The sequence below is a fragment of the Lynx canadensis genome, chromosome A2 (assembly GCF_007474595.2).
Source record: "Lynx canadensis isolate LIC74 chromosome A2, mLynCan4.pri.v2, whole genome shotgun sequence".
NCBI classification, from domain to species: domain Eukaryota; kingdom Metazoa; phylum Chordata; class Mammalia; order Carnivora; family Felidae; genus Lynx; species Lynx canadensis.
The window spans coordinates 71,122,433-71,146,585 of NC_044304.2; the positions used below are offsets into that span (position 1 = coordinate 71,122,433).

Consider the following 24,153-nt stretch of genomic DNA (forward strand, 5'->3'; position numbering starts at 1 on the left):
ACTGCACTTCGAATTCAGACTGGCTTTAGAAGACTTTTGATACCAAGGGGAACTGCCACCTAGGAAGAGGGAGGGAGTTTGTGATCTTTCCCTGGCTGGGTGTGCAAATAAGCAGAAACCAATGCAGATAGCATGTTTCACCTGACCATTGAAAAAAGGGGGAATTCAGCCCTTTTCTTCCCTCAACCTTTCAATTATATTCAGCTTTGTAAAAAAAGAAGTTAGTTTCATGTTTGATCTTTTTTGGAAAACAAATATTACAAATAAGTGGATTTTTAAAGATGATTTTTTTAAGGCAGCCAATGACTCTGTATGATTCTATAATGGTGGGTACATATCGTCATTATGCATCTGTCCAATGCCACAGAATGTATAATACCAGAAGCGAACCCTAACATCGACTATGGACCCTGGATGGTAATGATATGTCTGCGTAGGTCCATCCCTTGTAACAAATGCACCCTCTGGTTGGGGATGTTGATAACGGGGAAAGCTGTGCATGTGTGGGTCACGGGGTCTATGGGAAATCTTTGTACCTCCCACTCAATTTTGCTGAGAACCTAAAAGTGCTTAATAAAATTAAGTCTATTAAAAAGTATTGCTCAGGCTTTCATCTTTTTAACACTGGAGAAAGCAAAGCTGCATTTGATTCCATTCAACCTACACTCAGAGCAAAAAGTACTATCACCATTTAAGACCTGTGCAAGGGAAACTTTTGCCAGTGGACCCTGGGATCTCCCCAGAGGCTGCTCTGCTTTCCTGTGAGATGCCTGCTTCAGGCCATTCTAATCTATCCCGGAGATCTAAGAGGACACTGACACCAGCGGAGCAAAACAAGTAGGGGGTGCGGGGGTGGGGGAGGGATGTTAATAAGTCATACCCGTTGGCTTTCTCTGGCCACCATATGGACTTGATTCACCCCCTGAAGATGGGGACCTGCTGCTCCTGTCCTGTAACTGCTGGGAATTTTATGTCTAATAAAGGCTTCATTAACACAAGGGTAATCACGCCTCGGGTTTAATGGCTGGGAGGTCTGGGGGTTTGGTATATTTTATATTAAAATGTTCACATTCTTCCATCTGGGCTTCTTTAAAAACAGGGAAAAATCATGAAAAGGTGCCATTCTCCAACGTTGAGTCTACTTACACCTCCTTCCAAATGAGGTACAATATTGAAGGTATCTTTCACAGAGACGTGAGTATTTGTAATGAACAGGAATAACCTAGTTCAGTGAGATTTTGTTAGTATGGGCTCCATGCCCTTCCCCAAACAATTCTCGACATTGAAAGTGGATTCCAGAGAGGTGGGTTGTTTCAAGACACCATTCATACATTGCTAGCTGTACCTTAACAAGAGCGGCAGGTGACCTTAAGTGATCCAGATAATATCAAGATGGCCTCAGCGGTGACTTCATTCTTGGTCCCACAGAACACTTCCATTACCTCTGCTAAAGCCTACACTTTGGTTTCCTTGAATGGTTCGCCTCTTAGGTTCAGAAAAGGATTCTTTCCCATCATCGTCCACTCCCACCTACTCATTAACCCTTCAACTTGGAAATGAAAGAAAAATTGGCAATCTCAGAAAACGCTCTGTTTGGGCTTTTGTGTGGTACTTACAGGATGGCTAAATTAGCTCAGAGAATTCTTGGCTGGCAATCCTTATTACCAGCTATTGTTAACTCATCAGTAGGCCAAAATTGCATAAACCAAGTTTTCCACTCAATAATTAGCCAATGGTTTCCCTTGGTGGTTTCTTCCATCAACTAATTACAGCCTTCAAAAGAATGATATCATTGCCTGGCTAGAAGAAAAGTTAAGCTAATCAAAACCATTTTCATTGATGAATGACAAGAGAGAAAACGAATTTAAGATAAAGAAATCAGGCTGTCAGACTTGAGAGCCAGTGAATCCGCAGCTCGGAATTCTAAAATGAATCTTGAACATTGTGCTTCCTTGGCTGAGTTGGAGAAATATGGAGTTGGGGATATCAACAACCTAGAAGGAATGTCATATGCGATCCACCCAAACTTCTCAGCTTACAAAAATGAAACACTGAAGTCTGGAGATTAAAATCACTTGCCCAAAGTCTCAGAACAGAATTAAACTAAAACTTTGATCCCTCTGAGATCCTTTGAAGCTGTTAGTGATTAAAGTTCCATATCCTAATCGAATGAAGTGTGGAGAAAGAATAATCTTACACTTATTTGAATATATTCACAACAAGTTTTAAAGCATAATCGTCATTAATGTGCTATAGTTTGCGGAGGTGGCTCTCATTACTGAAAATTTCAGAGAGCCAAACCAGAATTTCTGTGTCTTCATACACTTTATGGGTTCTGTGGAACCCATCACCAGTGCAAATGGACTGTTTGCCTGAGCCACGCAGAATTTACACTCACTGTCGCTCACTAGTCATTGACAACTCAACATGGTGACTGTTCTGGAAACCCAGTCTTTCAGCCTCACGTGAGCAGAGCTCTCTGCCAAGACTTGAGGGAAGCATAGCATGATCCAAAAATATATTTTGGTCTTCTAAACCCTGAGTTTTGGGAATTATTTGATACATAGTAAAAATGGTTCCATCTTTCCTTTGTATTTTTATTCTTTGTACATCATTAATAAATCATTCTAATATCATTCAAATATTCTCCTACACTTTATTTTTAAAGTTTTACTGTTTTACTCAATCTAAAATTTACATTTGCTTATGGAATGAGGAAGAATCTAGTTTTATTTTATTTTAGTAGAAAGCCCAATATTTTATGGGTTAGTCGATTTTTTTTTCCTTGCCGGTTTATAACACCGCCTCCTGCATATACTTCTCAAAAATGCACACGTGGATTTTTTTTCTAGGCTCTTTATATTATGCTGTTGGCCTGTTAGTTTGTCACCTGATACATACAACTGTCTTAATTGACATTTCTTTATAATAAGTTTTCATATCTAGTAAGATGTGTCCCTTTTAATTTTTATTTTTGCTCAAAACTGAGAGTAAATATAGTTGACCATGTGATATTTATAAGAATTTCAACATCAACTTGTAAAAAATCATGTTAGAACATTATTTGGAATTGCATTAAATTTGTATGTTTTGGGAGAATTTCCATTGAGCCTTTCCTTCTCTGAGAATAAAAAATGATATAGCTCTCTATATCAATTTATTGAATTTATATACTCAATAAACATGAGTAAGTTCCACTTACTTAGAATTTTTTGGATTTTTTTTGTTTCTATTACCTTATAGTTTTTGTTGCCATATTAATTATATTTTTATTTGCACTTTTAATTATTTGTTGCTGACATATAAGCCTATGGTTGTTTTGTATGTACACCTTGTATCTAAAACAATTGCTGAACTGTCTTATTATTTCAAATAATCTGTGAGAAAAGGCAACTTTATTTCTTTCCTCCTTTTTTTAATTGGTCCTTGTGCACTGCCTAGAACCCTAACTTGATGAAGAAGAAGCAGAGATACTAGGTATCCTTGTCCTTTTCCGGACATTTAAGGAATTGCTTCTTTTTTTAAAAAAATTTTTAATGTTTATTTATTTTTGAGAGAGAGAGAGAGACAGAGCACAAGGGGGGAAGGGCAGAAAGAGAAAGATACACAGAATCCGAAGCAGGCTCCAGGCTCTGAGCTGTCAGCACAGAGCCCGACGTGGGGCTCGAACTCACGAACTGTGAGATCATGACCTGAGCCGAAGTTGAACCCTTAACCGGACTGAACCACCCACGCGCCCTTAAGGAAATGCTTTTATGGTTGCATCTTTATGTGTATTTGTTGCAGGTGTTTGTGGTTTGTTTGTTTTTTCTTAACTTCCATCAAATTAAGGAAATTTCCTCCCCATCACAGTTGTTGGAAAAGAAGGGGAATCTCCTATAAACATTCAGTTTAACAAAACTTGATTTTTGCCCAAAGCCATTTTGAATGTCATGGAAACAGAGTTACTAAAGAACTTCACTGAAGAGGTTCTGCATTTTTGCTTCTTCTAGGTGCCCCATAAGTATCAACCACTGTGAACCAATTCTCACTTACAATAACGACTTGCTTATGCTTTTTCACCTCTTGGAATCAGGATTCCAATTCAGGTGCAGGCCCAGGGATTCAATTTCTCATCAGAATTTGTTTTGGCACATCAAATTCATGACATAAGTGAGCTTCCTTGCCATTTCCCAATCCTATAAAGGGAGTTTATTATTCTCCTTTCTCCAAGACTGCAAAACTTTTAAAGTCTTAGCTTTATGCAAGGACTGCCCATCCAACTCCCTTGTATACAGGAACAAGGAACAGGAACTCTACAGGGGCATTAAGCCCAAACCCATAGTCCTACTATATCACTAGCTCCCCAGGGCTACTTTGCTGCTCCTGTCTTCATCGCCCTGCTGGTCAGCCTTTCTCCACTTCAGACACACTTAAGATGGTTCTCAAACTTGTTGGTTTCAGGAAACGTTTTTACTTGTAAAGTTTATTGACAACGCCAAAGAATTTTATGTAGGTGGATTATGTTACTAATAGTTACTGATTGAAGATTAAAACAAAAAGTTAGGGATGCCTGGGTGGCTCAGTCGGTTAAACGTCTGACTCCCGATTTTGGTTCAGGTCATGATCTCGCGGTTCCTGAGATCGAGCCCCACATGGGGCTCTGTGCTGATAGTGTGGAGCTTGCTTGGGATTCTCTCTCTCCCTCTCTCTCTCTCTGCCACTCCCCCACTCGTGCTTTTTCTCTCTCAAAATAAATGAATAAACATAAAAAGTGTAAATGCTTATTTAATAATTCATTTAAAAATACCAATAATCATTCCACTAAATGTGAAGGCAAATAATGTCTGTTTTAATGCTTTCCAAAAGAAACACACTTGTGAAAAGAGTGACATTGCTTTATGTTTTTTCAAATCCCTTTAATGTCTGGCTTAATGAAAAACAGCAGGATTCTCCTTTCTGTTTCTACGTTTAATCCATTGTGATATGTTGTTTTTGTTGAGGTATATGAAGAAAATTCAGCCTCACACAGATAAGCGGTTGGACAAGAGAGGAGTATTTTAGTAACTTTTGCAGATAACTGTGGATATTCTTCTTTGATACTATCCCTCAATTCAAGTGGTAGTTTCTTAAAGATTGGTTGAAGTGTGAAATCCAGAACCATGAGTGAACTTGGTTCCTATAGTCTGTAATAGTTTATTTTTTTTTCAATATATGAAGTTTATTGTCAAATTGGTTTCCATAGAACACCCAGTGCTCATCCCAAAAGGTGCCCTCCTCAATACCCATCACCCACCGTCCCCTCCCTCCCACCCCCCATCAACCCTCAGTGTGTTCTCAGTTTTTAAGAGTCTCTTATGCTTTGGCTCTCTCCCACTCTAACCTCTTTTTTTTTTTTTTCCTTCCCCTCCCCCATGGGTTTCTGTTAAGTTTCTCAGGATCCACATATGAGTGAAACCATATGGTATCTGTCTTTCTCTGTATGGCTTATTTCACTTAGCATAACACTCTCCAGTTCCATCCATGTTGCTACAAAAGGCCATATTTCATTCTCTCTCATTGCCACGTAGTACTCCATTGTGTATATAGACCACAATTTTTTTATCCATTCATCAGTTGATGGACATTGAGGCTCTTTCCATAATGTGGCTATTGTTGAGAGTGTTGCTATAAACATTGGGGTACAAGTGCCCCTATGCATCAGTACTCCCGTATCCCTTGGGTAAATTCCTAGCAGTGCTATTGCTGGGTCATAGGGTAGGTCTGTTTTTAATTTTTTGAGGAACCTCCACACTGTTTTCCAGAGTGGGTGCACCAATTTGCATTCCCACCAACAGTGCAAGAGGGTTCCCGTTTGTCCACATCCTCTCCAGCATCTATAGTCTCTTGATTTGTTCATTTTGGCCAAAATGACTGGCGTGAGGTGATATCTGAGTGTGGTTTTGATTTGTATTTCCCTGATGAGGAGCGACGTTGAGCATCTTTTCATGTGCCTGTTGGCCATCCGGATGTCTTCTTTAGAGAAGTGTCTATTCATGTTTTCTGCCCATTTCTTCACTGGGTTATTTCCTATAGTCTGTAATAGTAAAGGACATAAAGTCTATCTTATGACTGGGTTGTATCTTGCATGCATGATTTTATTTAAGGTTTCAGTTCACTGGGAACCCTCTTGCACTGTTGGTGGGAATGCAAACTGGTGCAGCCACTCTGGAAAACGGTGTGGAGGTTCCTCAAAAAATTAAAAACAGACCTACCCTATGACCCAGCAATAGCACTGCTAGGAATTTACCCAAGGGATACGGGAGTGCTGATGCATAGGGGCACTTGTACCCCAATGTTTATAGCAACACTCTCAACAATAGCCACATTATGGAAAGAGCCTAAATGTCCATCAACTGATGAATGGATAAAGAAATTGTGGTTCATATACACAATGGAGTACTACGTGGCAATGAGAAAGAATGAAATATGGCCTTTTGTAGCAACGTGGGTGGAAGTGGAGAGTGTTATGCTAAGTGAAATAAGCCATACAGAGAAAGACAGATACCATATGGTTTCACTTTTATGTGGATCCTGAGAAACTTAACAGAAGACCATGAGGGAGGGGAAGGGGAAGAAAAAGTTACAGAGAGGGAAGGAGGCAAACCATAAGAGACTGTTAAAAACTGAGAATAAACTGAGGGTTGATGGGGGGTGGGAGGGGGGGGTGGGTGATGGGCATGGAGGAGGGCACCTGTTGGATGAGCCCTGGGTGTTGTATGGAAACCAATTTGGCAATAATTTTCATATTTAAAAAAAATTTTAAACTCACTGCTAAAAATAAATTAAAAATAAATAAAAAAACACAAGTTGCTGAGAGGTATGTGGGAATTCTTCATACTATCTTCGCAATTTTTCTGTAAATCTACATTATGCAAAATACAAGTTTGATTTTAAATTCATTAATGAGTGTGCTTCCATTATGTCTTCTTGAGTTGGAAGTATTGGGGGATGAATTAGTTTAAGCTGGTAGTTTTCTGTTATGAAGAAATTAACTTTATTTAGAAACTTGACTTCCAAACAGCAAAATCATTTGATCACAAAGGAATGCATGAGTCTGGGAGCAGTGTAAAAAATGAATTGAGAAACACTATAAATTAGTAAATATTACACCACTAATAAAATATAAATATTATGTTACTTATATCATATTAGCATGTGTCGTAATGCAGTGCTCTCTTATTCTGTGTCAATATCTAAGCTAAATATGCTTTCACAATCACCCTGTGCCTCAGGCACTATGATTTTCTACCCTTTATACAGTGAGTCAGAAATTTCAGTAACTTCTTTGTCAGTGACAGAGCCAGAGGGAGAGACGGTCTCTCTGGATCTAGTGCCCCTGCTTTTATGTCCTTGGCTCTAGTGCTCTTACTGATGTCATTTCCAGAAATGGAATTCAGAGTCATTGAAGCCATTGCAGTGAACAGAGAAATGCTTTCATTGTTATTGGACTTCATCCCTAATTTTCCTGTTAGCTTTATCCGTGAGCCAGTTTGAAGGATGTGACTGTAGATGTTCTGGTTGGGTGTTCAGAGGGTGGTTTAAAACTAAAGTGTCTTATATATTCACTGGGGGAGAAGTCAAAGCATCCAAAAGGAGAAGTCCAGAAATCTAAAGCCGTTCTTAGAGAGAAAAGGGGGAGTCAAGATACCTCCCCTACTGGAAGGGAAATTAAATGAATGGATTTAATACAGTTAGCGTTTACTTTTGCTTACACAATGCCTTAAAAATTTTGGACGTATTTTAGAGATTTTTCAAAACATATTCAAAAGTAGAAAGAATAAACACATAAACACACAAACCATAATCGACTAGGTTAAACAATCACCGGTATTTTAACAATCTTGTTTTATCTTCCACCCACATGCTTTTTTGGAAGGATAATTTGGGGTGTTAAAGCAAATCTCATATTTCATATCATTTTGACCATAAATGTTTTGTGTCATTTAAGGTTTTTAAAAAGATAACCATATTACAATGATTCACTTAACAAACCGAACAATTCTTCTTCTAATCATCTAATGCTCAGTTTGGGTTTACATTCCCCTGATTGTCTGAAAAATAACATCATATGGTTAGTTTATTTAAATCTGGATCCAAATAACTTCCATGTACTGCAGTTGGCTGATGAGTCCTTAGGCTTATCTTCATCTCTAACAGGCTGCAGTCTCCCCATTTTCTTTCTATGCAATGTGCTTGTTAAAATAAACAGGTCATTTCTCCTGTTGCCATTCCTATATTCTAGATTCGGTTCGTTGCTTCTGTGTGGTGTCATTTAGCATGTTCCTCTACTCCCTGTATTTCCTTTAAGCTGATAAGTTGATGAAGAGGTTCGATTGGATGCCAGTTCAATTTTTTGCCTAATAATACATCCTAGGTGTCCTATTGTAAGTGACATTAGATGACAGGGCTGGATCTTGGGTTCCAGGTGGCCAGCATGATCCAACCATTACAGAGTTCCCTACCCACCTTCACCTAAGGGTTTTAGCATGTAGTTTTTAATGGTCGCCAAAGGGCAATTTCTCATGAGGGGCTGAAAAATGATTACCTAATTCTACCAATACTTCTTCTTTTACCAGCTGATATTCTACTAAAATGTCTCTCTGAAATGTAATGTCCACCCTCAAAAAAAGATTGGTAGTTAATCCTTTATTTACCAGTTATTCAGAATAATGAGTGGTGCTCTAGAAACTTCCAAAGTGACTTTGTTAATATCATTTGAAATCACATAGTTTCACCTACTTAACATGGTTCAAGCCATTAATGACATCTGTAAACAGCATAGTTAGATTTTCTCTTATTTCTCCGTAAATTCATCAAAGAGCTTTTGCCTTTTAGTGGGTAATACAGACCATGTATATTGAGTGACCCAGTTGATAAGTGTTGTCTTTTTTTCTCTCTCTCTTTGAATTTTGGTTTCCTTTTTCAGTATTTTTCTATATGGATTATATTTTGTTTGCATTTATGTATTCAGTGTTTTGAGGGTGTACTTGACAGACAACTATTGGGATATCTTCTCAGGCCATGATTACTGACCTGAGAATGCTCCTACTTCCAGATGGGTAAGCCCTTGGCCGCCATACTTGTACAATACGACCATACAGCACCGACCCTAGTTGAGGGAATTAAGGGTAGAAATCAAAGTCTGGGCTGATCAAAATCTCTCTCCCCGGGACTTGGAATTTGCACCTTATTTGTACTGTCAGTTTGGGGTTCTTTCTAGATGTAAGAAAACCTATAAGCCAGAGCTATTTGAATCTTTGCACCATTCCCAGTGGAAATTGGAGAGAAGAAAAGACGAAGCAGAGATTCAAGTATATTTGAAAGTATCTTAGAAGGTAGAAAGGGGGCAAGGGACAAACAGAGGGCAAGGGAGTGGGGAGAGGGAGAGGCTTGCCTGAGCTCCTAGGTTACCTATGGCTCTTTGGCCCCTGAATGTAATCCTCCATGGCCCTTCTGCACCTCCTACCCAAGATCCTATGAGATGTCTCAGCTGTATTTCAGTGGCACCATCTTGGTGTTGGCTTCTGGCCATGCTACACGTTGAAATCGGCTCTTGTCTCTCAGAGATGACACATGGCAACTTCCATGAGTACTCTTCAGGGCTGCAGGTCACTGATGTGGTGATGGCCTACCACTCCTGCTCTTGGGCTCTAGGCTCTCCACTGCCCATACCCACTCAACCTTCTCTTTTGAAGTCCCGTCACTCTCTAGAGATGGGGTCAGCCCTTTAAACAGGCACCAGCTTGGCTCTTTCCCTTGCAGGGTTGGCCTGCATCTAGTTACAAGAAACTTGTGCTTTTGGTAGATATGGCTCAGTTATTTCCCAACCACAGCCCTCGACTGTCCTATGCCACTGGAGGCAGCCCTGCATTCTCCCCAGAGGGGTTTCTTGCAGCTTCTCTCACGAGGCATGAGGTTAAGGGAAGCACCTCTCTCCATGGAGGGACCAGAAATCACAGCATCCTTAAGGGACTCTCTGTACAGAAATCTACTCTGGAATTTCCAACCTCAAACTTATACAAACATCAGAACGACGTTGAGCTAAGCGTCACAAAATTAGTCATTGGCCACCTCCCTTCCCTAAGGTTATGCTTAGATGATCAGCCCTTTGCTTTGGAATGTAGGGGGAAGAAGGCAACACCTGCCCAGGGGCTGCAGATTAAATGAGCAAATGTTCACTTCCACAAGTGTCATATTCACATATGTGTAGTATTTTCTAAGTGTCTTCTGCTCACTTTGAACTAAGGGTCATTATTTATCCAAAATATACTTAGTGAATAGGTTCAGTTGGAAATCTCCCAAAACTCGTAATAATCTGGTATTTAAAGATGGATTCATTCTTTGATTTTCTTTTTCCTCTCACTGACCTGACATTTCTTTAAGGTTGAAACGAATAATGTTTAATACCAACACCTTCTATTTGATTGGTCTTTGCATGGTTTCAGATGGACGATTTCATTTTATCTTTAGACCAATCCCTTAGGGTTAACCTCCTTACACAGGGTAAAAGACATTGAAAAAAAAAAAAAAAGACATTGATCTATCAGACAGACCCATATGCTCCTTGTTTTATGGTGCTGTTGCTGCTGAAATAAATACACAGATACAGTAACAACAACAATGACATGGAGACCCTTGCCTGAAAAAGATATTTACATTTTTTTTAATCTTCATTTATTTTTGAGAGAAAGACAGACAGAGCTCAAGCAAGGGAGGGGGAGAGAGAGAGGGAGACACAGAATCCAAAGCAGGCTCTAGGCTCTGAGCTGTCAGCACAGAGCCCTACGTGGGACTTGAACTCGTGGACTGCGAGATGGTGACATGAGCTAAAGTCAGACACTTAACCAACTGAGCCACCCAGGTGCCCCTGAGACAGATATTTTAATTACTAGTCACATTTGTATCTGAGCCCAAGTGCTGTGGGTGATGGCAGTCAACAGTGAGGCCGGGAGCTGAATGGATTAAATGATCCTCTTTGTGGCAATGGCTCAGGCTTTCTGGTGAGGTTGGAGTGGGAGTGGGAAGCATTTAAGAATTTTCTTTCTAGGGGCGCCTGGGTGGCGCAGTCGGTTAAGCGTCCGACTTCAGCCAGGTCACGATCTCGCGGTCCGTGAGTTCGAGCCCCGCGTCAGGCTCTGGGCTGATGGCTCGGAGCCTGGAGCCTGTTTCCGATTCTGTGTCTCCCTCTCTCTCTGCCCCTCCCCCGTTCATGCTCTGTCTCTCTCTGTCCCAAAAATAAATAAACGTTGAAAAAAAAAATTAAAAAAAAAAAAAAAAAAAAAAAAAAGAATTTTCTTTCTTGAGACCCCAAAACAAAAGCATCTCTATGTTGTTTTTTTTTAATGTTTATTTATTTTTGAGAGAACTGAGCAGGGGAGGGGCGGGGGGGGGTGGGGAGACAAAGGATTCTAAGTGGGCTCTGCGCTCATTGAGCCCAAGGTGGGGGGGGGGTGGAATTCATGAACCCTAGATCATGACCTGAGCTGAAGTCAGATCCTCAACACGCTGAGCCACCCAGGTGCCCCCAAAGCATCTCTATGTTGTAAAGATATCTGATCCCCAGTGCTCTGTAGGCTTGTGAAGTTTTCAAGACCAGACTCAGCTCGAAGCTATGTAAAGAAAATGCAAAATATCAACACGTTGATTTCCCTGCATTTCACACCTGTGCTTCTCCCTACACACCCTCTCCCCCCCACCACTTGCTTGAGCAGCAGATTCCCAGCCAGATCCAACTTTGGCCCCACAGAAATGAACATGCTTACAACACCAAATGAGTCAGTTCCTGCTGTAGTTTCCCACCCAAACCCTGTTTTGAGTTAATATTAATCAATGTATTGAAATTGAAATCATCTCTTCTTTGTTTTCTCCCTTGTTCTAAATTACCACCGCAATCTCAAGGCATGGTAAATACATAAACAGTTTATTATGGAATAGATTCCCATCCCTTTTTGCTATACTTTTTCTATTTGCAACTTTTCAGTGCCTCTTCATTTGGAGAGAGAATTATCTGCCCATTCCCACCCCCATCCAGCTCCTTCCAGCAAACTAATGAAGCTCTAACTTATTCTTTGGTTGGTTGTATAACATTCTGTTTTAGTGGCATTCCAAAGTTTATTCAGCCCTTCCCTTTATTAGTTCATACTATTTGCAATATTTTTGTCATTATAAACAGATCTGTAATCAGCATGTTTGTCTCCTATTGTTTTCAATACTTATGCTTACATTTCTATGGGATATATTTCCAGCAGTCAAATCTGAATCAAGAGTATGTCTATTTTCAACTTTAAGTGATTTCAATAAATTGCTTTTTTAAAAATGTGCTGAAACAATGTACTTTTGCAGCTGTACATGTTATTACTTATTGATTGTTATCAATCTGATGGTTATAAATGATATCTGGTAGTTACCTACCTTTGTCATTTCTCTGACTGTGAGGGAGGTGGAGAATATTTTCATGTCTATTGGATGTATTATTTGGGTTTTGGTCTTCTATGAAGTGTCTATTCATAGTGATTGTCTATTTTTAAACTGAATCATTTTTTTTCCTGTCCCCACTAATTTGTAATAGCATTTTAATTATATTCAAAATCCTTAAGTATATTTAAAGCCTATCCATGACCCATTGTAATCTGGCGAGCCAGCTATTTTTATAAAAATTTTGATTATTTCAAATTTGGTAGGGTAAGTTTTTCCTCTCCCATTTCATCTTTTTAAAAAGAAAGATATAGGAAATTCTATTGTGCTAATTCAGATGAATTTTAAAATAACATTTTAGAACGGTATCACTCAGATCATTTACACTAATATACAGATCATCAACATCTTTTGATTTTAGGGAAAAGGCTAATTTATTTAGACAAGTCTGTATTCAAGCCTCATGTTCTTATTTAGTTTTCTTTATACCTCTCACTAGAGCTATTTTTACATATTTTATATTTATTGTTTAGTGACTCAAATCCACCCGTTTTTAAAAGTTTGCTTAATTATGCTTTACATTTCAGAGAAATTTTAAAGAAAATGTTATACATGATTCTGTGCCATGAGGCTTGGAAGGAAACATGACTCAAGAGTTTGGAAAGATGTCAAAAATTTAATCCTTTGAAAACGTAATAAATGATTTCAATGAGGCATCTGTTAGAACAGGGCAACTGACAAGCAGCTTCCAGTGTATTCTCCCTTGATGTCTCCCCAAAACATCCAGAAAGACACAGGAAAGGTTAAAAACAAAATGAAACTGAAAACTGACATGGGCAGTTGACCTAACGTTAGATCCTGAGAGCAACTGACACCAATTATATGGCAGACGACACAGGATTGAAAAAAAAAAAAAAGACAAGGCTTATCTTATGGAATATCTTGGTTTTACTGAAGGAAACCAAACCACCTAAGCAAAGAGAGGGGGCTTTTTGTATCTCCTTCACCAAGTATCCCAGGAAGCAAAGCCTCAGGGCTTTGTCTGAAAAAGAAAATGGTATCATCATTCTTCCACCTCCAAGATGTTGATTTGGGAGTTGACCAGCATTCTGTCTCCTCTACTGTTTCTTTCTCCATCTCTCTTGTCTTTATTTATTTACTTATTTGAAGACGTAGGGAAAGATTCAACCAAACCACAGGCAACCATTCCTTGCTAACGCTCAGGTACCACTTTGTGAAGGAAGCCAAAGGCCACTATTACTGCCACTTTGTCTCTTACAGTCATCTTTCCGCATTGCAGCAGAGATCGCCCTCCATGTGTTGTCAGACAGTGGATGTGGAGGGGTGAGTTCGTGGCACACTCACCTGGCTATCCTCTCTTGTTTTACTCCTTTATGTATCCACGCCCCTTTCCTTCCCCACCGCCATTCTTACTCTCTAGGCATCCTTTTTCTAAAGTACAAATCCTTAAATTCTAGATAAAATATATCGCATTTTCCTTATTGTTTAGTCTTCTGGCATTCTAAGAAGGCCTAGTCCAGACATCTTGAGTGAACTGCTATCAAACACTGCAGAAGCTGTGAAAAATGAAATAACTATTCACAAGGGTTGGACAACAACCATCACAGGACTATAATCCTCGAGAAATGAGAGCACATGAGATGAGCTTCACCCAAACTCAGCTTTCTCTTCCAGTACATTTTCCAAACCATGGCACAGGAAAATGGAGCCCAAGCAGCTCATAAAATTCAACATTGATTATCATAAAACTCTCAGCAAACTAGGAACAGACAATAACTCTCTAGGGGTGCCTGGGTGGCTCAATGGTATAAGCGTCTGACTCTTGATTTCTGCTCAGGTTGTGATCTCACAGTTCCTTTGATCAAGCCCTGCATCAGGGTCTGTGCTGACAGTGTGGAGCCTGCTTGCGATTCTCTGTCTCCCTCTCTCTCTCTGCCCTTCCCCTCACTTTTAAAAACTAGATAGATAAACGTTAAAAAAGTAATTTCCTAATTTTGATACAGAAAATATATAAAAGTTAAAGATAATGATATAGTCAATGGTGAAAGATTGAACACTTTCTCCTTGATTTCAGGAATGGAACAAGGATGTCCAATATAACCTCCCACATTCAACATTGTATTAGAAATTCTACTCCGTTCAATAAATAAAGAAAAAACAAAATATATAAAAATTGGGAAGTACTACAACAGCCTTTGGTCTTGGATAACATGACTGCATAGAAAACCCAAAGTAGTCACAAACTGACTATTACAATCAATAAGCGAATTTAACAGAATTTCTGAATTTATTCAGAAATGTTCAGAATTTATTCAGAATTTCTGAATCCAAGATCAGCAGAAAACGACATTAATTCTATATGTTATAAACAATAGTAACAAGCAATTAGAAAATAAATGGCATGTCTAAGAGTATGAAAAATATAAAATATCCAGAAACAAATTTACTGAAAGGTATGTAAGACCTCTACACTGATCACTACAGACCAGTGTTGAAAAGGTAAAGAAAACCTAAACAAATGGTGTAATAGCTATTTCTCTGTCCAGTATTACCACACATTTTTACTTAAAACATTTCTTCTTTCAGTTTCTGTGGATCAGAAGTTCAGACACACTTAGCTAGGTTCTCTAGCTCCAGATCTCACCACGTTGCAGTCAAGGTTCTGATGGACAGGATGCTCACCCGGAGATTTTGACTGGAGAAGAATCTACTCCCAGACTAACTCATTTTGTTGGCAGAATTCATTTCCTTGTGGCTGTAGAAGTGTGAGCTTCTTTGTTGGCCGTCTGCTAGATGCTCAGTTCCTAGAAACTGCCTGCAGGTCCTTGCCATGTGGCCCCTTTGCAGGAAGTTTAGAAGGTGGTAGTTTGCTTCTTCAAGTGCAGCAGAACAATAGTAAATTTGATAGCAAGGTGGACTCTTGTATAACATAATGTAATCACAGCAGTGACATCCCGTTACTAGTGTCATATTCTCTTGGTTAGAAGCAAATTCTAGGTCCCAAGCCACACTCAAAACAAGGAGATTATAGAGAAGAATAGGGGCGCCTGGGTGGCGCAGTCGGTTAAGCGTCCGACTTCAGCCAGGTCACGATCTCGCGGTCCATGAGTTCGAGCCCCGCATCGGGCTCTGGGCTGATGGCTCAGAGCCTGGAGCCTGTTTCCGATTCTGTGTCTCCCTCTCTATCTGCCCCTCCCCTGTTCATGCTCTGTCTCTCTCTGTCCCAAAAAAAAAAAAAAAAATAAACGTTAAAAAAAAAAAAAAAAAGAATAAAGCCCAGGATGTGGGATCATGAGAATCACGATGGTGATATATTATGTCCATGGATTGAAAGACTCAATAGTGTTAATATAGGCAATTGTGCCAAAATTGACCTATACATTCAGATCATAACAATCAAAATCCCAGCAGAAAGTTTTTCTTGTACGTTGACAGATTTCTGATCTTAAAATTCTTTTTTTAAATTTTTTATGTTTATTTTATTTTTGAGAGAGAGAAACAGAACGCAAGTGGGAGAGGGCCAGAGAGAGAGAGAGATTGAGAGAGAGAGAGAGAGTTTGAGAGGGACAGGATCCGAAGCAGGCTCCAGGCTCTGAACTGTCAGCACAGAGCCCAGTGTGGGGCTTGAACTCACAGACTGCAAGATCATGACCTGAGCTGAAGTTGGCACTCAACTGACTGCGCCCCCCAAGCACCCCTAAAATTCTAAAATAATAGAGAAATGCAGTTTCTAGCAGAGTCAAGGCAATCTTGAAGGAAAAATGTTAGGAGATTTTCACTACCAGATTGCAGGATTTACTGTAAACCTACAGTAATTTAGATAAAATGATATTAGCACAAAGATAGACAAATATGCCAATGGAACAGAATAAATTAGTCCAGAAATAGACTCACACATACACTATCATTTGATTTATAATAAAGGCACCACCACAATTCTCTAGGAAAAGGACTCTGTTCTCAAAAATTAGTGCTGGAGAAACTGTAGGTCCACATAAAGAAGAAAATGATCCTGTTCTTTCAATGGTGCTTCAGAGGCAGTAGGCTGCTTTAGGATGAAGCTGAAATCTCTTTCCCAGCTGCTGGCTGCCAGAAACTCATTGAAATGGACAATAAATGCAAACTTTTCACCTTTTATGGGAAGTGCATGGCCCCAGAAGTTGCTGCCAATGCTATGGGTAAAGAGTGGAAAGGTTACATGGCCTCAATCAGTGGTGGCAATGACAAACAAGGCTTCCTCATGAAGCAGGGGGTTTTGACCATGGAAGTGTCTGCCTGCTGCTGAGTAAGGGACATTCCTGCTACCGACCAAGGAGGACTGGAGAAAGAAAGCGTAAATCTGTTCTGAGTTGCATTTTGCATGCCAATCTCAGTGTTCTCAACTTGGTCATTGTAAAAAAAAAAAAAAAAAAAAAAGAAGAGAAGGAAATTCCTGGACTCATTGATACTACTGTGTCTCATCACCTGGGACCCAAAAGAGCTAGGAGAATCTGTGCAAACTTTTTGATCTCTCTAGAGAAGATGATGTCCAGCAGTATGTTGTGAGAAAGCCCCTAAACAAAAATGGTAAGAAACCTAGAACCAAAGTCCCCAAGATTCAACATCTGGTTACTGCACGTGTCCTGCAACACAAACATTGGGGTGTGGCTCTGAAGAAACAGTATACTAACGAAAATAAGGAAGAGGCTTCAGAATATGCTAAAGTTTTGGCCAAGAGAACGAAAGAGGTCAAAATAACATGCAAGGAAAAGATTGCCAGGAGACAGAGGCTGTCCTCTCTGAAAGCTTCTGCCTTTAAGTCTGAGTCCAGTCAAAAATGAGATTTTCTAAGAGTAACAGATAAATAAGATCAGACATAAAAAAAAGAAAGACAATGATCCTTAATTCCCTACCTCACACCATACTAAAAACTTAATTCGTGGTGGCTCGTAGATCGAGATCTTCTCAAAGAAAATATACAATAGTGTCTTCATGACTTTGGGAGTAACAAAGATATCATAAACAGAATCCCACAAAAACTAAACATAAAAAAAAAGACAATCGGTCTGACTTTAGTGTAATCATGAACTTTTGTTTATTAAAAGATGTCATTAAGAATGTGAATAAGCAGGTGAAAAACTGAGACATATCCCTTAAGATCAGGAACAGAACAAAGATGTCACTCTCAAAACTTTTATTCAACACAGTACTGGAAGTCCTAGTCACGACAGTCAGGAAAGCACATAGAATTCCATTCAGCAGAAGCATACACAATGAAAGAAAAAGAAAAAAAAAACTTGATCCTATCCCAAAATTGTGGCTACTGATGGTAAGTTTAAGTAAAGTGCTAATTCATGGTATGAAAGGAAAACTCTTTTTTTCTCCTAGATCATGAAGATATTTTCTTTTTTTTTCTTTTTTTTTTTTTTTAGAACACATGTAATTTTTTTTTAATTTTTTTAACGTTTATTTATTTTTGAGACAGAGAGAGACAGAGCATGAATGGGGGAGGGGCAGAGAGAGAGGGAGACACAGAATCGGAAGCAGGCTCCAGGCTCTGAGCCATCAGCCCAGAGCCCGACGCAGGGCTCGAACTCACGGACCGTGAGATCGTGACCTGAGCTGAAGTCGCAGGCTTAACCGACTGAGCCACCCAGGCGCCCCGAAGATATTTTCTTATAACAACTTCTATTAACAGTTTAGCTTTATCTTTTACCTATAGGTCTGTCACCTATCTGGAGCCTACATGTGCATACCATTTTAGGTAAGGATCCAGTTTTATTTTTCTTGGGCTACTGACCCCCTTCCTTGCTCCTTGAAATAATTTTCATCTTCATTATGCATTGATTTACATTTATGCATGGATCTAAATTCCCAGTTCTATTCTATTTGTTTTCAGGTCAATCTTATACTGTTGCCATTACTGTGGCCTGGTGGTAGGCATTCATTGAAAGGAGAGCAAATTCCCTTTCTCAAAGATAACTTAGTTATTCATAGACCTTATCCTTCAACAGACATTTAGAACAAATCAGGTTCGTTATAAAACTGCCAAACCAGAATTTTGACCAGGATTGAATTGAATCGTGTTATTTCAACTCCTACATTTTTTATATTTTACATTTCATCTGGTTCTTTTTGATGACTTTTTCCTGATTCAGATTAATATCTCCCTTCCCAGATGCCCTGGAGGTATTGTTATGCTTCCTTTCAATTCACTGTTCATCTGATCTAAAGATTCTTCTTTTTGCAGTATGTTTTCTTTGTAGTCATTGATATTTTTTTAAATAGTTATGTTCCTCTCTCATGTGTCCTTTTGGCCTGCGACTTTAAGTCTCCCTGGGAATAGCAGCTACCTTATCCTGTAACGTGCATACAGGAAAGGTCAAAACACACACTCCAGTTCTCATCCTACTAAACAGTTTAGGGGAGGTAAGGGGAGGAACCTAAGAGCTCCACTGTTCATCTCTTCGCTGCTACTCCACCAGTCAACTCTTGGACCGCAAAGCCATCTACAAATTCATCCAAAGAAACAGAAATCCACCAGCTCTAGGATTTGGGAGGGGAATGGGGAGGGCCGGATGTCAAAGGCCTGGACTCGTTGCCTCATCTAGTTGCCTCATCTCTGCAGAGCTTTTTTGAAGTTGATACTTCCCTACCCATGTGGGATACCTTACAGAGATAGGACTTGCCAATTTCCTCCAGTTGAATGGGACAGGCCGCAGAAGAACATAAAATGCTCTTGATGTCCTATATCTTGATTGAAATGTGGTTCACATGGGATATATATATTTGTCAAAAGTGTTGACCTGTATACATGAGATCTGTACATCCCACTGTGTAAACAGAATACCTGGGAATGACAGGACATCCGTTACCATCATCTTTTATTATACTGTTATTGAACATTGATCTGGAAATACTAGTATTAAAATAAGTTGTAAATGAAATCGGGATTATAAATATTAGAAGGAAAGAAGTAATATTGTATTTGTTAGCTCTTACCATATTTCCTCTGGAATCCCCAAAAACTTATTGAAAAAAATATTAGAACTATAGAGAGTTTAGTAAGATTGCCAGTTAATCAATAAACCCACGTTGATCTATAACTGGGGTCACAGTTCAAATGCATACAGCGTTTTCACCTAATGAAAATGGATGAAAGAAAATAAATTGTGAGGAAGGCAGTACAAATTTTTTATTGTATTGAATTTTGGTTTTAACAAGCAATGTAAACATTTGTTATACTAAAGATTACATTTTAAATTTCAAGTAGAAAAAATATAAATTGAGCGATCAGAACTTTATTTTACAGATTTTTCTCACTTGGGGATGCTGATTTCAGCCTGACAAATAAGACACATTTTGTAGTGAGATAGCAATACCAAATTTTATGTTTCCATTGTAATGTGCAGAACAGGATTCAACCTTTGAAGCCTTTAACTGAGAGTAATATTTCTTTTCGTACGGTTTCATATTTCATAAGAGAAAACAGCTGCTCACAAATTTAGGAAATTCCTAACCTAACATAATCTTTGTCTGATGATTTTTCTATTTAGTGCAGTCACACCCCGGATATCCACACAATTCTCATGGAATGATGTAAACATGTGTCACTGTATGTTCTGAGCTCAGAAACTTCCATGTGTAGCTCTTCATTCAGCCTTCTTCTGATAAAGATGAAGTGAGCATTATTGGTTACTTCTCTCAAAAGGAGAGGCTGGCATACAGTAGGCTGTGTAGACTATATGGTTCACAGGTTAAGAGCACTGATTCTGCAGCCAGACTGTGTGAATCCTAACCTGGCTCTAACACTCAGGAACTATGACCTGGGGCTAATTTTTCAAACTTTTTGGGCCTCAGTGCATCATCAATAAAGGGATAACAATTACAGCACCTGTATCAGAGGGAAGATTATATTATCAAATACATGCAAGGCTCTTAGAACAATGCCCAGTGCATGACAAGCACATTGTATTACTTATTATTACGAACCTGTTTTTGAATTTAGCCTTTAATGCCACTATTAGGGAATGCAGTTCATGCTGACATGTTTTCATTTTTGGAAGCTGATTGCAGTGAAAGAAAGTGAGCCGAGGCTGATTTCCATCGTATCTGACGGTGTTAAATCATAACAGAGTATCTGTCTATAGGCTCTCTTATAGAATATTTTCAGAGTAGGTAGGAATGTTTGGCAAAGCGGAGGCCAAGTCTTTGTTTCTTCAGTGTGAGGTGAGGTGGGGTATTTTCCTTGAATGATCTAACAAGTCAGTTCATTTCTAATCCACACCTACCCTCTGTGAAGAGCATACTCATGTGCATCCAAGTCATTGACAAGGGCATTGAAACTCTGTCTCAAGATCCAACGACTTGAGCGTATCCAGGCCATGGTATTAATTAACCCACATTCATGCTATATTCTGTCTCTAATTCTTTAACTCAAAGTGAGTATTTACTTCATTTGAGGCAGCAAGTAAATGAAAAGTTAGTACCTTAGATGTAGATTTCCCGACAAATAAGGTGGTAACCCTTAGCATGGAAGGAACATCATCTGTAGTTAGATTTTCCAATTTTGACAGATTGTATTAAAATTCTTAACATAACACACAAAAATAAGTTATTCCTTGATTTTGCTTTTTCATGAACACTGTGTCCAAATTTTCTTTTGGTGTGTAAGATTTCTCATTGCCGCCATAAGGTAACATAACTTACAAGGCAGTGTTATTATTTTTGTCTTGATATCAGCTATGATACAAAATGCCATGAGTGACTTAAAATTTCATGGCAGTCTTTCTATAACTTCTTAGCCATATTTCAATATGCTGAAGGCATTCAGGAAAAATGTAAGCTTCTATAACAAAATACAGTGGCAAAAGGAAGGAGAGATGTATTTCACTCGCATCGAATAGTTTCAAAGTGTGTGGAGCCCTGGTTGGCTGGGCTACCCTGCTTCATGCATCAATTGCAGGTTCCATCTTGTTCCAGCCTTTCTTGAGGTGTTTGTCTTGTCCACATGATTGAAATGTGGTTCTGAGGACCCACTCTCAGGAAGAGAAAGTACTGAAGAACATGATAAGCATTTTCCTCAACAAATGACACAGAAAGAATATCTATCCCTTTTGCTCATGTTCCATACACTGACACATTACACAGGTGTTAACTTAATCACATGGCCACCGTTGCCACAAAGGAGGCTGGGAAACGTAGTCTCTAGCACGGCGTCCATATAGAATTTGGCAGAAAACTACCAGCCTCCACCAGACAGAGCAACTGCTATTTCCCATTAAATTAATATTTGTAAATGTTTGTGAGAATCACGCAATTTTTGCTACACTGAATATTCATATAAATTTATTATCTAGAAAATATTCTGACACCTAGGCGATTTTTTCCATTTAACGTAGGTCTTTATGTTACTGCAGCATGACTATTTTATTCAAGTTCAGAAATTAAAATTCAGGTCCTTTTATTTCAATTTATTCAGATTTAAATCACTTACTTTTTCCATATATAGGAATATACACGTATTTCTATACATATAATCTATATGTGTGTGTGTGTATATATATATATACTATTATACACACACGTATATACATACATACACATTTAACGAGCTCTGGCTTGTTATAAAATGACATCTTAATAAAATTTGCATTTCACACTTGAAATGACATGCTTCTCTTTCATAATTAGTCTCTCTTGTTTTTTTTCAAACATCTATTCTCTTAGTCTCTTAGTCTTTTATTCTCCCAGATTTTGATAGAAACATAGATAGGAGAAATAGTTTATTTTTCATAACTTTAGATACGGAAAACAGTATTGTAAGTATCATTATAAGTGGTAACTGGCATTCAACCTCCATGTGCAAGAAGCCAGGGTGGGGGAACAGGCCTGTGCTCCCCGGGAGCCCTGTGCTCCATCCACGTGCACAGCCCCTGCATCAGAAACAGGCTCAGGGCTCCAAGATCAAGATCGTCCGCCTTATAAAAGAATCTGGGGTCCCCTGGATGGTTCAGTCGGTTAAGCACCTACCTCTTAATTTCGGCTCAGGTCATGATCTCATGGCTCGTGAGTTCGAGTCCTGCATCAGACTCTAAGTTGACAGTGCAGAGCCTGCATGAAATTCTCTGTCTCCCTCTCTCTCTGCCCCTCTCCCACTTGCCCTCCTCTCAAAATAAATAAACATTAAAAAAATTTTTTTAAAGAATCTGGAACTCTGGATTTCTATTGCAATCCCCCTATTTGAACAATATATATGGTCAATTACCTCAAATTAGAAAACAGAGTAAAACAGTGAGGACAAAACTATCACGTGGACAGGCCACGAGTGCACAGGTCCCCCATACGCGCCTGTGGGCTGGATTGTGCCTCTTCTAAACAGTTGAAGACTCTGAAAGAAAAGACTGAGGACACCCCCACCAACCCCCTGGGAGAAGGAATTCTGCTCCAGGAAACCTTTGGATTTGGGAATGTGGCATCAGGTCTCCCTTAGCTTCCTAACCTACCAGCTTGCCCTGAGGAGTGCGGACGTGTGCCAGCCCCACAGTGACACGAGCCGGTTCCTTGAAATCTCTCTCTTTCTCTCAGGGCACCTGGGTGGCTCAGTGGGTTGAGTGTCTGACTCTTGATTTCAGCTCAGGTCGTGATCTCACAGTTTGTGAGTTTGAGCCCTGCATCAGGCTCCGCGCTGACAGTGAGGAGCCTGCTTGAGATTCTCTCTATCCCTCTCTCTCTGTCCATCCCCCACTGGCTCGTGCATGCTCTCTCAAAATAAATAAAAACTTAAAAAAAAAAAAATCTCGTTCTCTGTCTCTCTCCATGCACACACACACGTCTTATGGTTCTGTTTTCTGGAGAACCCTAATACAGCTACGTACGTTCTCATCATTCTAAATTCAGTGAAACGTGAAATGCTCACCAGGATGATGATGGGGAGGAGGATGATAATGATTAGGAAGCCAATGACTTTTATGTGTGTGGAAGGGCCCATTGACTACATGGTTTTCAAGTCAGCCTTGAAAAATAAATACATATAAATATCAAAAGTAAATATTAAGTAATAAATGCACAGAGGAAAATGTGTCATACCAGGACCATAACATATATACAGGGATAGGTAACAGCACAATGCTAGAATATCAAACCAAAGAATTTGTAAAACCAAAGACCAAAATATATTTAAGCATTTAATATATAATAAGTGTAGAATTTCAAATAAGTGAAGAAAGGATGTATTTAATGAATACAAGATTTTGGGACAACCAATGAAGCATTTTGAAAAACAATAATTTACTTTCTATATTCTGACCATAAACTACATAAATTCTGTATTCTGACCATAAGCCACATAAATTCTATATTCTGACCATAAGCCACAAATTGAAGATATAAATGTAAAATGAGGGGCACCTGGGTGGCTCAGTCAGTTAAGCATCCGACTTCAACTCAGGTCACCATCTTGCGGTTTGTGGGTTCGAGCCCCATTGGGCTCTGTGCTGACAGCTCAGATCCTGGAGGCTGCTTTGGATTCCATGTCTCCCTCTCTCTCTCTGCACCTCCCTTGTTTGTTCTCAGTCTCCCAAAAATGAATAAATTTAAAAAATTTTTTTAAATAAATAAATGTGAAATGAATATACAAAATACGAAAGCAAACATAGATCAATACAAATATAGCCTTGGATAGAGATGACTTTTTAAGTATCATGCTAACACAGGAAT

General features: G+C 39.2%; 1 protein-coding gene across 1 annotated transcript; it reads left to right on the top strand.

Annotated features, from left to right (window-relative positions):
* Positions 1–345: 345 nt before the first annotated feature.
* On the top strand, positions 346–17,276 carry LOC115501442 (40S ribosomal protein S6-like). Its single transcript, XM_032592495.1, is given in 5 exon segments — positions 346–417; positions 13,717–13,779; positions 16,511–16,715; positions 16,718–16,947; positions 16,950–17,276. Coding segments are annotated over 5 exon segments (897 nt in total).
* The last annotated feature ends 6,877 nt before the right edge of the window (positions 17,277–24,153 follow it).